Genomic DNA, 12,871 nt, shown 5'->3' with positions numbered 1-12,871 from the left:
TCTCATCATCACTCATCTCATCATCAGATGAAATAAGATTTATTGTAAAGTATCTACTTGTAATCTAGTGGTCACATTTGAAAAAGTAATGTTTACAATGAGTCTCTGCTGTGTTTGGTGGTCTAGAAAATATTTTAACAAAATCTGCAGGCTGTCTCAGTGGTATTTTTCTGTAGTGTTCTCTATGTTATGACCATGCAAAATTGTTTGAAAGTAACCGTATTTTGTCTGCTAGCCTAGTTTTTAAGAAGTTACTACCTTTTTTTTTTCTTTTTTAATATTTCATGCATTTTTCTAAATTGCTTTTATTTTATGTAAATTTATAAATAAATACTCTGTAGATTTGATTTATATATTATATGCAAATTAAATTTATATATCTGGCAAAAGTATTTTCAAGGTTTCAAAAGGAAGTGAGGAGCCCAAATACCATTCAGTGTTCATGGGACTTAGTACTCTTTAGAATCTTGCATCTGTACAGTAGATCTATCAGTGCTGTATGCACAGAAACACAAGAGCCTAGGGTAAAGTACTTTAACTTTCTGTAGTAAGTACTAATTTTAGTGGATTTATTTGAATAACCTTATTGTGTATTTCTGGATGAATAAATATAGGGCATCTCAAATGAAAACTTGTAATTACTTCTGCTTGGTTTTCCTTAGAATTTATACCGGTCTGACATGAACTTTATGCGAGGAGTTGGATGTATTACTCCAGGGGCCCTAGAGATTGAAGGAAAGAAGAAAGCTTCTGAACTCATCAGTGAGGTAACAAAAGAGGTTTTTGATTTCTCCCCTACAAACAAGAGTTTGCCAGATGTCTTTCCATTAAACTGGGCTGGCAAAGTGACTCACTGGATAATGCTAGGCTCCCTCCCCTTGTGTTTGATCACTCCAATCATGTTCTAACTGCAGATGGGTGAACCTGATGGAATTCAAGGTTTTGCAGGCTTTGCTAACTGTTTTCGCAAGTCTTTTCTCCCGTGTTTCAGACCTAGGAGGTTGTTAGTTTATGTGATTTACTTTAGTTTTAAAATGTTGTGTTTTTTTCCTTTCTGTTTTTCAACTAAAAATAAGGTTGTGACTATCTCTCTTAAGTACCTTGTACTGTTTCTCCAAAATTATACTGCAGAGTGCCCAGTACATTACACTGTCCTCAGCTTGACTTCTGCTTTGCAGTCTTAGATTGTTTTTTCACTTGCTGCCTTCATGTGCTATTTTTTAAACACTGCTTTGACTGAATTTTTATCTCCTTTGTTTTGTTGTCTTCTTACAGTCTCTACTAGTTTCAAATCGTGGATTTTTTGCCCATATTCATATATATGTGAAATTAAGAAAAAAATATATATTTTTTTTCATAGTGGCATTCTAGTGAGTGGATCCCTTCTTGCAGTGATCTTACAGTTATTTTGTTCACAATTCTGACATAACACCACAGGTTGGATGGAACCTTATCTTTCCCACCAAAAAACAGATCATTTGGCTTATGCAGCACCTTTTCGTAGGATTGGATTTACTTTTACTGTAATTCCACTAGTCAGGGTTAATGACACCAAGGGGTGAAACAACCTCATTATTATATTCAACATAGCAGCACCTTGTTTGCTTGTTTTTTGTTTTACACCTTATTCCTTACTTTTCCCCTGTGAGACTTCAGTTCATCAGATTCAGAGAAGCAAAGGTAAATTAGTGTAATGGTTAATAGATAACATATCCTTTGCAAGGTAGGGTTTTAAACACACTTCTAGTGTGTTTTAAGTACAAGTGTTGGAAAATGTACCTTATCTGACAAGACAATTTAGTTATTCTGTTCATTTTTCTTTGTGTATGAACTCAGAGTAAATATCGTCAGCAGCCACATTCCTTCAAGTACACATCGGTGACAGACTCTCCTGGTCTCCTTCATGCAAAATTCAGCAATATGATTGCTAATGAGGTAGGCTCTCCTAACGTGAATCAGAAAATATGCTTTTCAAAATGCAGAGAGAGAGGGATGGAGGAGTGGGAAAGAGACAACCCTGTTCTGAAAGAAAATGTATCAAAAAGAAAGCAAGCATCACTGAATTCTGCTTTTACACAGTTTTTATTATTTCCAGACAAACATTTAATCCCATTCTTCAATTCAGTCTCTTTTTTAAAAGCTTGAATAGTGCCCATACATCCATATGTCCTGTTATCAGGTGTTTTTACATGAAACAAAGCCTCAAAAGATCATTTCTGGGGGGTGTTCTTGAGGGAGCTCATTTGCATAACATGGTTCACTTTTGAGGCCTCCAGAAAAAGAATCCTTTTTCTAATTTTCAAAAAACAAGAGAAAACCCACAGGTAAATTACCAAAATTGTCTGTAATAAAAAAATCCAAGCTAAAAAAATACGACTAGTCTTACAGAAATGCCAGGCCTTTTAAATAACCCACTTTTAAGGTGTCCTTAATGTTCTCGGATCAACTTTTGGCCTTCTGGGAACATACAAATGCAAAGCTAACAGCACAGTGGGTAGGCTTCATGATATATGCATAAAAATTGATTTTAAAGTTGCTTTTTTTTATGCCCAGAAAAAAAAAAACAAACACAAAAACATGCAATAACATTGTTATATTCTCAGTGTTTTTTTGCAGTGGCTGATTACAATTGTCATAATCATAAACAACTTAAGCACTGCTATTACATTATTGAAACATTTGGAAAAATAATTGCAATCGTCTTTTTTGATCTCTTTTCTAGCGTCTTTATAAAGCAGCAGGAGAGGACAGTCAGCATCACTACACACCAACGCTGGGTCTGCCTGAGTTTACACGGGCAAGAATAAATGCAGCCAATCTCAGTGATGTAAGAAGTTTTTATATTTCTTATATGGGTTGGCAGATGAGTTGTGCAATGTCAAGAAAGATGGATAAACAGAGGACTCTTTAGATCTGTTCTATTTATGATTCCCTGATTTGATTATATTTATCTCCATTAGCATACATACAGTTGTAAATTAAATCTACATAAAGAATAAGACTTGTTTTGTCTAAGTTTGTAGGATTTCCTCAAGATAATTAAAAAAAAAAATCCTTTGATTATGAGGAATGAGACTGTAACTCAGAATAACAAATGAAAGAGGGTTCCTTTGTTTGTTCCTTTGTGCATTTAAAAGTGAAAGCGCAATCTACATGTGCCTTTCCTACTTTAGGCAAAATACAGGGAATCTTGGCATAATCTACGTGCTCAAGGCTACAAGCTGACAACGGAAGCACTCCCTTTCCAGACTGCGAGGGCCTCCAGAGAAATTGCCAGTGATGTGAGTTGAATGATTCAACCTTCCATCTTGCCTAATTTCTGTTAACTTCATGTAAAACAATGTCTAAAGCAGATTTTACTGAATTAAAGCAACTCCGTAACCATGTGAGACAAGTGTGAGACAGAATATATTACTTATGAATGAGATTCTTTGTGTGAATTTAAAAAAAAAAAAAAAAAAAAAAAAAAAGGAGAGAAAAAAAAGAGGAAGAATCACTGCTAATCGAGAACCAAGCTCAGTTAAACATCTTCCAGTGGGAAATAGCTGGTGAATTAAAGTATTTGCAGACAGATAAATCAGAGAGATTCTGCTCCTCTCCAGGCTTTTAGCTTCTCATATTATAAAGTGCCCACTAATTCTGTCCACCCTGCTTTGAACTGACTTTTGGAAGTGCTTGGGGCTCCTGAATTGAAATGAAGTCAGAAGTATTCTTTGAATCTCTGTAAATCAGGAGCTGACTGTCTGGTTATGAAGTGAAAATTAGTGAACTCTCCTGTATACGTGTTTTCTTAGCCTCTGAAATAGGGGAAAAAATTTTCTTACCTCTAAAAATATACTCTTATTTAGGTTGTTGTTTGGAAAACACTCAGACATGATGGTATCCATTTCTCAGAAAGCCCAAGTTCATCTCAGGAAATTTAACAAGAAAAAACTGACAATTAAGCTAAAATTAAGTAAAGAAAGTATTTCGTTTGTGTAGTATTTACTTGCATATTTTATCTCTAATATGATAAAATATGAATCTATTTCATGTGCATTTGTTTTACGAAGCAACTATATCTAGCTGTAATGTATACTTAACTATATTTTGCAGAGTGCTTTTGGTTACAGCTTCAGATCTGCTCTAAAGGGTACAAATCCATAATAGAATTATATCCACTTACAACAGATCTGAATTTGGCCCTTCATCTTTGAAGCACTTTATAAACATTAGCTACTGTAATTTAATCCCCACAACTCTCTTGTGTGGTAGATAAGTGTTATTATCCCATTTCAACTACATTATGAACTCTTCAGGGCCCAGGCCTTCCCTTTAAAGTTCCAAGCACCCTGTTGATGCTGTATAAATAATCATTATCATCATCATCACTATTTCACAGAGAGGATAAATGCAAGATCATAGGGAGAGTTATAGTCCCAGCTAAGATGAGAATGAGGGGTTGCTGGTGCTTATTCTTGTGTTCAGGCCACCATCTTAGGTTTCTCAACATAGTTATTGATCCAGGAAGACTGAATTTACTCTTTAAAATAGCTGGGTGGCATTTGCAAATCTGAAGGCTACAAAGTGCATATGTTTCTCTGTATAGATTTTTTTCTTCTTTTGTTTGTTTCTCTTACATTCTCATTCCTAATGATGGGATCATAACTATGAGAGATAATGAAAGTCCACGATCTGAGGTTAAACATGACAAATGCTTAGAGGATATTCAAAGCGTGTACTGAATTGTGCTTAACTTAAATGTTGCAACTACTGTGATATTTAAATTTGAAAGCAACAAGAGATGCAAAAATTACTTCATAGTGCTGCATAGTCTGGGTGTTTTTACAGTCAGCATAGATATTTCTGTGTTTTATCCTGAGTTATTTAGCCAGAGCAGGCAGCTTAAATTTGGCACATTTTCACTTTTACCCTTTCTTATTTTTAGTACCAGTATAAATACAACTTTGTGATGGAGAGAGGAAAGCACATTGGTGCCAGAAGTGTTCTGGATGATACCAGGTTGCTGCACTGCTTGCATGCTGCCAAATTACAGAGTGAACAGGAATATAAGAAAGGATCCCAAGGAGTGTGGTCTCAGTACCATCTGCCCATGGACATGGTGAATCTTGTCCACGCAAGGAAAGCCCAGGCCTTAGCAAGTGATCAAGACTACAGAAAGAGACTCCATGAATTCACAGCGCTCCCAGAAGATATGAAGATGAAATGGGCCAAAAAAGCCCACATGCTACAGAGTGAGGTAAAGACTTTCCTTCTCTTAATAGTAAACTGAAGTTAACAATAACTAAGCTTTGAGTGACTGGAACAAATTGTAAGCTGACATTGGGCAGTGGTTTTAGACAGATTGTAAGCTTGCGTACGTGTAGCAGCAAGATATCTGATTGCTCTGCACATATGGACTATACGTGAATCAGGGGTTCTCATGTTTTGAACCTGACAGAAAATCATTGTGGTCACTTACCTGAGGGATGTAAAACAGATCTCTTGACATTTTGGATCACAGCCAGACAGAGGTTCGACAGCCATTGCCCTACGTGCAGAATTCTTTGTGCAGGAAATTAAATGCTCAGAGGTTGCTTTGAGATATGGTGTTAGAAGGTCACTTTGCAGACAGGGCTGGGAATATCAAACAAACAGTTCCCCAGATGCATTCGCAGAAATTGCTCTCACAATTGTAAGTTCAGACAAACTTTGACAGAAATGATGGAATCTCAGGGTGGGCAACATCCCATGTCACTTTGTCATAGCATGTTTACCTTTGTTCAGGGACAGGCTATTGGTTTCTTTCAAACACAAGTAAATATTGAGTTCATGTATAAGGCTGCATGGATGCAGGTAGCTGTATTTTAATGATTTTGGTTCTGGAGTCACCTTTCCTTAGGTGCTTCGTACCAGAAAGCTGTATTTGGGTGCGTTTTTGTTGTGTTAGAAAAGACTGAATGATCCAGCAAGGAAGTGCAAAAGGTTGTTCAGGAAGTTGTTCTAACTCTTTATAGGTTTTCAGAGAGCTGATCACTTACTGAACTCAGCATTTTATTGAGAGACAAAGTGATGGGATGTCAGATATGAAGGTCAGATATTTACAGATAGTCCAGCCATGAAAGTCAAAGCATTGTAGAGCTTGTAACCTTCTTTCTTACTCAGTGTACTTGCTATCTAGTATTCCAGATATACTAGATATAATACTATACGTATAGAGTATATAAATATACTTTGTTGCCAGAAAAAGACATCTTCAAAGAACCCTCCTTAACTTCTCTCTTCAAATGGGAGCAAATGATCCAATTGAAGGATCCCGGTTAGATTTTATTATTATGATATACAATTGTCTTTTTTCATTTGTCTAGATAAAAATAAAGTGTTACCCTGGGAAACAGAGGTATCCCAATGGAGGGCTGCAAAAATAAGGATTAGGAATGAGTGAGAGAATTTTGGCTGTAGCTTCATATCAGCACAACAGACGCTAGAGACCCTGGTTTACTACTCAGTAGAGCCCACCAGTTGCTGCCTCCTGGCTGATAACTAGACCTCACAGCTACACTGCTGGTAGTAGACAAAGCTCTTAGCTGTCAAAGTATGCTAGCTGTCTCAGGGAGCAGTGACTAAGCAACTACATTCACTAAGCAACTTTTTGGAGATAGATAGTCTCAGGATGGTGTGGAAGCTGTTGCTAGATGGAATTCTTTGCCTTTCCAAATGCCATTCCTGCCTTCTGCTGTAAAGGGTAACTGATGACATTGAGGTTAGTTAGATCCTGGTAGGCAGGATATTTTGCTGTTTACTGATCTGTGATGGTGCTTTATATTATAGGAAACTGTAATTTCCAAGGACTTAGTCCTAACAGCATGTAGTTTAGAGCTTGCCTAACAAGGGTCAAGACAGGAGATGAATAAGGACCTCAGGACTTAGCTCTTTGCCTATAGACACCTCAGAGAAATGACCAAGGTGTTTTTGTCCGGTCCCCTCACTGCCTAGTACAGATAATGTACAGCACCCATTTGAGCTAGCTGGTTGCAGTCTCCTTTTGTGTATAGGAGAAAAAAATACTGAAAAAATGGATGATTGGATTTGAGTAAAGCAGTGACTATCATGCCACTGAAGGGGCCACTATCATACTGAAGCAGAAGTCAGAATTGTTGGGACTGAGAGTACTTTACTGGTTCTGACTTTTTATTGGGTCTGTCTCATTTTCCTTTCTGGATCAGGAGGTAGAGAAAGCCTTTAATGTGAGTAAAGAATCTTAAGTCTCCTCTTAGAAATGGGGTTAATGAGGAAGCCTGCACCAGATAAAATAATTAGTATTCCTGACTTGAACTCACCTCAGAAAATTATTTCAAAAGGGTTTCTTTTACGCCCAGTACAAACAGGTTATTACTTACTGCTTTGAGTCATACTAATTCACTTGTGGGGCCTTCCCTTGTAACTTGCATATGATACATTATTTAATTCCTGGTGGAATGAACAAATGCAAACAGTTTGGCTTTACGATCTGATATGTGCCTGGCAAATGAAAAACCTCAAAATGTTAATATGAATCAGGGAGTCTTTTTAAAAAACCTTAATAGCTGTGGATACAAAACTGATAGCTAACGATTTTCATTTTTAACAGCATCGCTATAAATCAGACTTGAACTTCATGAAAGGAGTTGGTTGGATGGCTCTGAGATCTCCGCAGATAGAAAGTGTAAAGAAGGCTGGAGAGCTCATCAGTGAGGTAACTGATAAATCTTTCATGGGATAGCACGTCTGTAGGAATTGTTTACCATCAAGGCTCCTCGTTACATGACACTTACGAATGTAGCTTATCATTTCCTTTTGATGTGGGAGCCTGTTTATACAAGGTGTAAGTTACCAAGAAGCAGTACGGGAGATGCAAGTCCACTGTGTGACACCTGCTGAATATTTTCCATTCTGAATGAAACACAAGAGTATAAACAAAACATGTAGCAATAAATAAATGCAGTAAATTCTATTATGAAATTCTAAGCAGGTGCTTATGGAAATGTTATAGAAAGGTACAGCATTGACAGTCATGCTGAGGGGGCACTAGCCTGCTCAGTATTATGTATTAATGGAGAAGAATTATGAGCTGTCAAAAGTGTAGTGTTCAAAAGATTTTGCATGTGAATATCCAGTGCAAAGTCCTTCTTACAAAACAACAACAACAAAGTTTGGTGCCTGCACATTAGAGCAATGAGACAGTGGCATCCTTTATAATAAGCTGAAAGAGCAACTGAGACTAAAGCAGATGGATATATGTTTTTATTACTATGGCTTCAGGAAGGTGATATTTGTATCATATTTGCCCTAGTTATCACACACCCAGAATCATGATATATCAGTGTCTAACAGAAACATCCTGTGTTGTTTTTTTTTGTTGTTGTTTGGTTTTGTTGCCTCCCCCAGACAAAGTACCGTCAGAAGCCAGAAAGTCTGAAGTTCACTTCTGTAGTTGACTCTCCAGATTTGATTCATGCTAAAAATAGCTACCTCCAGTGCAGTGATGTAAGTTTCATTTTACTATAAATGATCATAACTTCCATTGTGCTATAATGTATTATAGAGTTGACCTCAATTCCAGTATCAGTTAAATTCAATGACTTTTGACTCTTCAGAGGCTGTACAAGGCTGGAGACTCTGAAGCCATGCACAAGTATACCCTGCCTCCTGATCATCCAGACTTTATCCGAGCCCGCCAGAATGCACTTCACATCAGTGATGTAAGTAATAGAGGCTTTTACTTTGAGGAATTGACTTGGTAATGGTCATTAAAGAAAACAAATTTGCTTGGGAATGAAAAACTTTCATGAATATGTAGAAGCCGGGTTCTTTGAGCCTGACACGAACTCAAAAAGCCATAGCTTGTGGACAGCTTACCCCAGGCAGAGGCACTCAATTTATCCCTAATATACCAGTCTGTAATTAAACCGTTGCCATCATTAGCTGCAGGGTCAGATTCACCTTAGTTTGAAAAAGGCTTTGAGTTCCTTGGTTAGTGGTAGGTCCTCTATAGGTAAAAGAAAGAAATAGGATTTACATTCTTTGAAGTGACAGAGAAAAAAATAAACATGGCAAAGAGATGATTGCACACAAACAAAAGGTCAACCCTAGACCTATTAACAAAGCACACAGTAAAGTTTGTATCGGTTCTACCCAGGCTGCCTTCTGGTTCTTGCAGGACTGCTGGCATCTCAGTTTACCTTTGGACTAAGCACCACCTAGCACTAAATCCATCAGTGAAACATAAAAATATCTTTTGAAATATGAAGTGGATTTTGTGCTGGTTTTCATATAGTCACAAACCCCAGAAAAGATGAATCAAAGTCTTACAGAAAGAAAATCAATAAAATCAGAAAGGGACAGCCAGAAGTGTCTGCTAAGGTACAGCAGCTGGGCAGCAGGATGCACAGACTGGAGGCTGGTGTAAGGATGTTTCTAAGGGAGGAAGAACCAAATCTAGAGAAATTTTTCTCTTCAGGATGTAAATGTATTTCACATCCACAAAGTCACATTAAATATGTTAGAACTGGCTGTTATTCCAGATGAGTTAATGAAGCCACATGTGGCTGTGGAATAGAGACAGGGATCATTAGAAAAGCTTGAAATAACTGGCATTGAAATTATGATGCCACGAAACCCAAGACACTGCAAGTGGATGCATCAAAAGAGAGAATAAGGGCAATATCAATGCAATATTGATGTGACTGATGCATCACAGTTTCTAATAGAAATTAAATCAAATCAAAAACAACCACATTCAAGTACAAAAGGAAACCCTGGTGGCATTTTTCAGATGAGACATTTTATCATTATGGGGAATAGAAAAGAAGTTGAAGTGCTATAGAACTGGATCAAAACCTTGGAGATGGTACTGATGACTCTTGATACAAATAAGCCCAGTAGGATAAAACATTTATTATTGCAGTTATGGGACTACGTTTAAGACACTGCGGGGGGAAACGACTGTTTTGTTCTTTTCTTCTCAACACAGAAAGTGTATAAAACATCTTGGGAACAGACAAGGGCATCTGGCTATGATTTTAGGATTGACGCCATTCCGTTCCAGACAGCGAAGGCTTCAAGAGAGATTGCGAGTGATGTAAGAATTGTTCTGTTTTGTTCTGTTTCAAACGCTTCCCAACCCTATTCCCATGCCACCCCCACCCTGTAAAAATGGTGAATTCTGACATAAGAGAACATTATTCTGTTTTGCAAAAATGGGTGACCAGCAAAAATAAATGCCAGTTAAGTGCAAAGGTTTCCAGCTAAAGGCTCCCATAAAAATGTCCAATACCAAGCTGCTCTTCATTTCAAGGAGCTGTACTTGGGGAGGAAGTGTATTATATTATAGGTAAATAAGCTAGTTATCAGGCTAGGGATAGCCAACCCTGGGCTAGAATAAAGTGTGTCACCTTTGAGCAGAGAAGACATCATCAAGAAAGCTGAAGATGGAAGAGCTTTATTGCTTATTGGGTTCACAATAAGAAGACCTTTGGTTGCTTTTGAGAGGATTACTTTGGGCTCCCTAAGCCATTCCACTCCCTTAAAAAAATTAGCACAAAGGTCATTCTCCTAGAGTGTCATGTTAAATTAGCAGCTACAGCTTGATATCAAACAAACCCTTGGTCACCGTGCACTACAAGAAGCATTATGGATAGCTGGGGAGGATAAGTTGCTTCATAACAGAATTTGAAGGTGATATAAATACGAAAGTGAGAATTTTCCTTTACATCTCCTGCAGTACAAATACAGAGAAACCTTCTTGAGAGGCAGAGGCCAGCAGATTGGATTCCTCAGTGCAAATGATGATCCCAAAATCAGACATGTCCTCAGAGTGGGGAAACTCCAGAGTGACAACCAATACAGGAGTGGATATGCCCAAAACAGGGCGCAGTTCCACAGCCACCTTAACCAGCCGGGGTTCCTGCATGCTAAGAGAAGCCAGCAGCTCGCCAGCAATGTTAACTACAAGCAGCCCTTGCATGAATATACTTGTGATCCTGAGCAGCTAAACGTGAAGCATGCAAAGCAGGCCTATAAGCTGCAGAGCGATGTAAGTACAGCTGAGTGGCACTGTCGTGTCAGGTGCTAGGTGCTTGCTGTGGCAATGTGCTTCACAGAGCTTGTCTATCAAGAAAATAATTCTTAAAAGAACTATGGTTTGTTTGTGGAGAGCAAACACTTTGTTTATTATTGACCCTGTTGCTCTTTTTATGCTCTCTCTTGAAAACCCAGGGCATGTGGTTTGATTAATGTTAACCAAATTAAATACACACTAGTGTATGTTTCATTCTCTTAGGTAAAATACAAGTCTGACTTGAACTGGCTCAGAGGCATTGGCTGGACTCCCCCAGGTTCTTACAAAGTCGAAATGGCAAGAAGGGCTGCTGAGCTGGCATACCTTCGGGACATGGCAATGCAAGCTGCTTCTGCTCAGTATCGACCTCAAGCTGTAAGTAAATCATTCTCACAAATTGCAAGAGCTCTGCTCTGTAGAAGGCAGGCAGGCACACGTCCTGTTTAATGCTTTTGGTTGCTCCCTGGACATTGCAGTTCTCCCAATTATTTAAACAGAATATATATACTTCCATCATCAAGCTTTGTGTACACCTCAGCTTGAAGCAACCTCTCAAGGGAATTCAGCTATGTCAGGGTTGAGTAATTCCTTTAGGGATCAGGAAATGCCACAGGACAGGATTTTTACTTACATTACAGGATGCGTTTCCCTTAACTTTGGATGTTGGCAGATCTCAAAGTGTCCTGCTATATCCACAGAGAGCAAAATTGCAGTTGGAAAGAACTCCCTGTGCAACTCCCTTTCTCTTTTCCTAGTTTTGGCAAGACACATCCTTGTTACCCTGTAATCTCCACTGACAGCTGTATTGACAAGCTCATTGTAGATTCCTAAGAACATAAAGCGTACTGTGGGAAGCTTTTTGCTCCAGCTTCCTCCACCTCTGTCCGTCCCAAGCTGCAAGAAATTACAAACTTGTTTCTTCCCCAGGTTTTCCTTCTCCCTCACCTCCATAGCATGGCTCCCAGCCTGCAATTTCCCAGCATAATAGAACAAAAGTCCATACAGGGATCTTGTAACCCCTGCAGTTAGGAAGCATTAGGTTACAGTAAAAGAGAAGCTCTGCACTTTAAATACTTGTTTCATTTAAGTTTCAACTTTGGCAACAAGTCAAACAATAAGCCAACACAAAAGAAACAGGACATACCCATGACTTACATCCCCATCTGAGAAGCTACTCAGGAAATAAATTATAACTATGGTTGAGCAATGCAGGCAGTGGGGACTGCAGGCAGTGTCATCTTAAGCCCTATGAGTGGTAATGATCTGATGGTCCCAGGGAAATCTACAGGTGTGCAATTCACTTGGAACTTGCTAGATTGCTCGCTATTTAAGGCTCAATTTAGAAGTTAGGCCTTGAGCACATTCTGTCCTTGGATATATGTGTCATTTAACTTACATGAATGGGTCAGGTATGCGCTTTTCCATGGCAGAGATGTCCTCAGTTCAGAGCAGTAATTCAGATTTTGTCCAGTTGTTTCTGGTAATTTTTAATTTGTAAATATATTTACAGAATAATAGTTAAAGCTTTCTCCTGTCTATTGGCTGTTCTCACAATTTAGTTGTCTGATCTTATTACAGGACCAACTGGGGGCAGAAGGATCTCAGCAGGTCACAGTCAATCCTGATGCTTCAGAAATTCTGCAAGTCAAGAGAAGGAAAATGCAACTGTACAAGTAAACAGAAACATGACACGATACAAATAGATTTTCATCTTATCCTGCAAATCTTGTAGCTTTTCCATTTTTTCTGGAAAGCACAATAGATGGCATCTAAGATTTTTTTGTTGTTGTTTTA

General features: G+C 38.3%; 1 protein-coding gene across 1 annotated transcript in view; it reads left to right on the top strand.

Annotated features, from left to right (window-relative positions):
• Positions 1 to 12,792, top strand: part of NRAP (nebulin related anchoring protein) — a 48,679-nt gene extending 35,887 nt beyond the window's left edge. The window contains exons 31-42 of the mRNA XM_032191447.1: positions 663 to 767; positions 1,837 to 1,935; positions 2,723 to 2,827; positions 3,174 to 3,281; positions 4,928 to 5,239; positions 7,610 to 7,714; positions 8,407 to 8,505; positions 8,616 to 8,720; positions 9,992 to 10,099; positions 10,742 to 11,053; positions 11,300 to 11,452; positions 12,656 to 12,792. Of these exons, the coding sequence (XP_032047338.1) occupies positions 663 to 767; positions 1,837 to 1,935; positions 2,723 to 2,827; positions 3,174 to 3,281; positions 4,928 to 5,239; positions 7,610 to 7,714; positions 8,407 to 8,505; positions 8,616 to 8,720; positions 9,992 to 10,099; positions 10,742 to 11,053; positions 11,300 to 11,452; positions 12,656 to 12,754 (1,710 nt within the window). The 3' untranslated portion in view covers positions 12,755 to 12,792. The remainder of the gene's footprint in view (positions 1 to 662; positions 768 to 1,836; positions 1,936 to 2,722; positions 2,828 to 3,173; positions 3,282 to 4,927; positions 5,240 to 7,609; positions 7,715 to 8,406; positions 8,506 to 8,615; positions 8,721 to 9,991; positions 10,100 to 10,741; positions 11,054 to 11,299; positions 11,453 to 12,655) is intronic.
• The last annotated feature ends 79 nt before the right edge of the window (positions 12,793 to 12,871 follow it).

Source organism: Aythya fuligula, chromosome 7, assembly GCF_009819795.1.
Source record: "Aythya fuligula isolate bAytFul2 chromosome 7, bAytFul2.pri, whole genome shotgun sequence".
Lineage (NCBI taxonomy): Eukaryota > Metazoa > Chordata > Aves > Anseriformes > Anatidae > Aythya > Aythya fuligula.
This window is presented reverse-complemented; position numbering and strand designations above follow the sequence as displayed.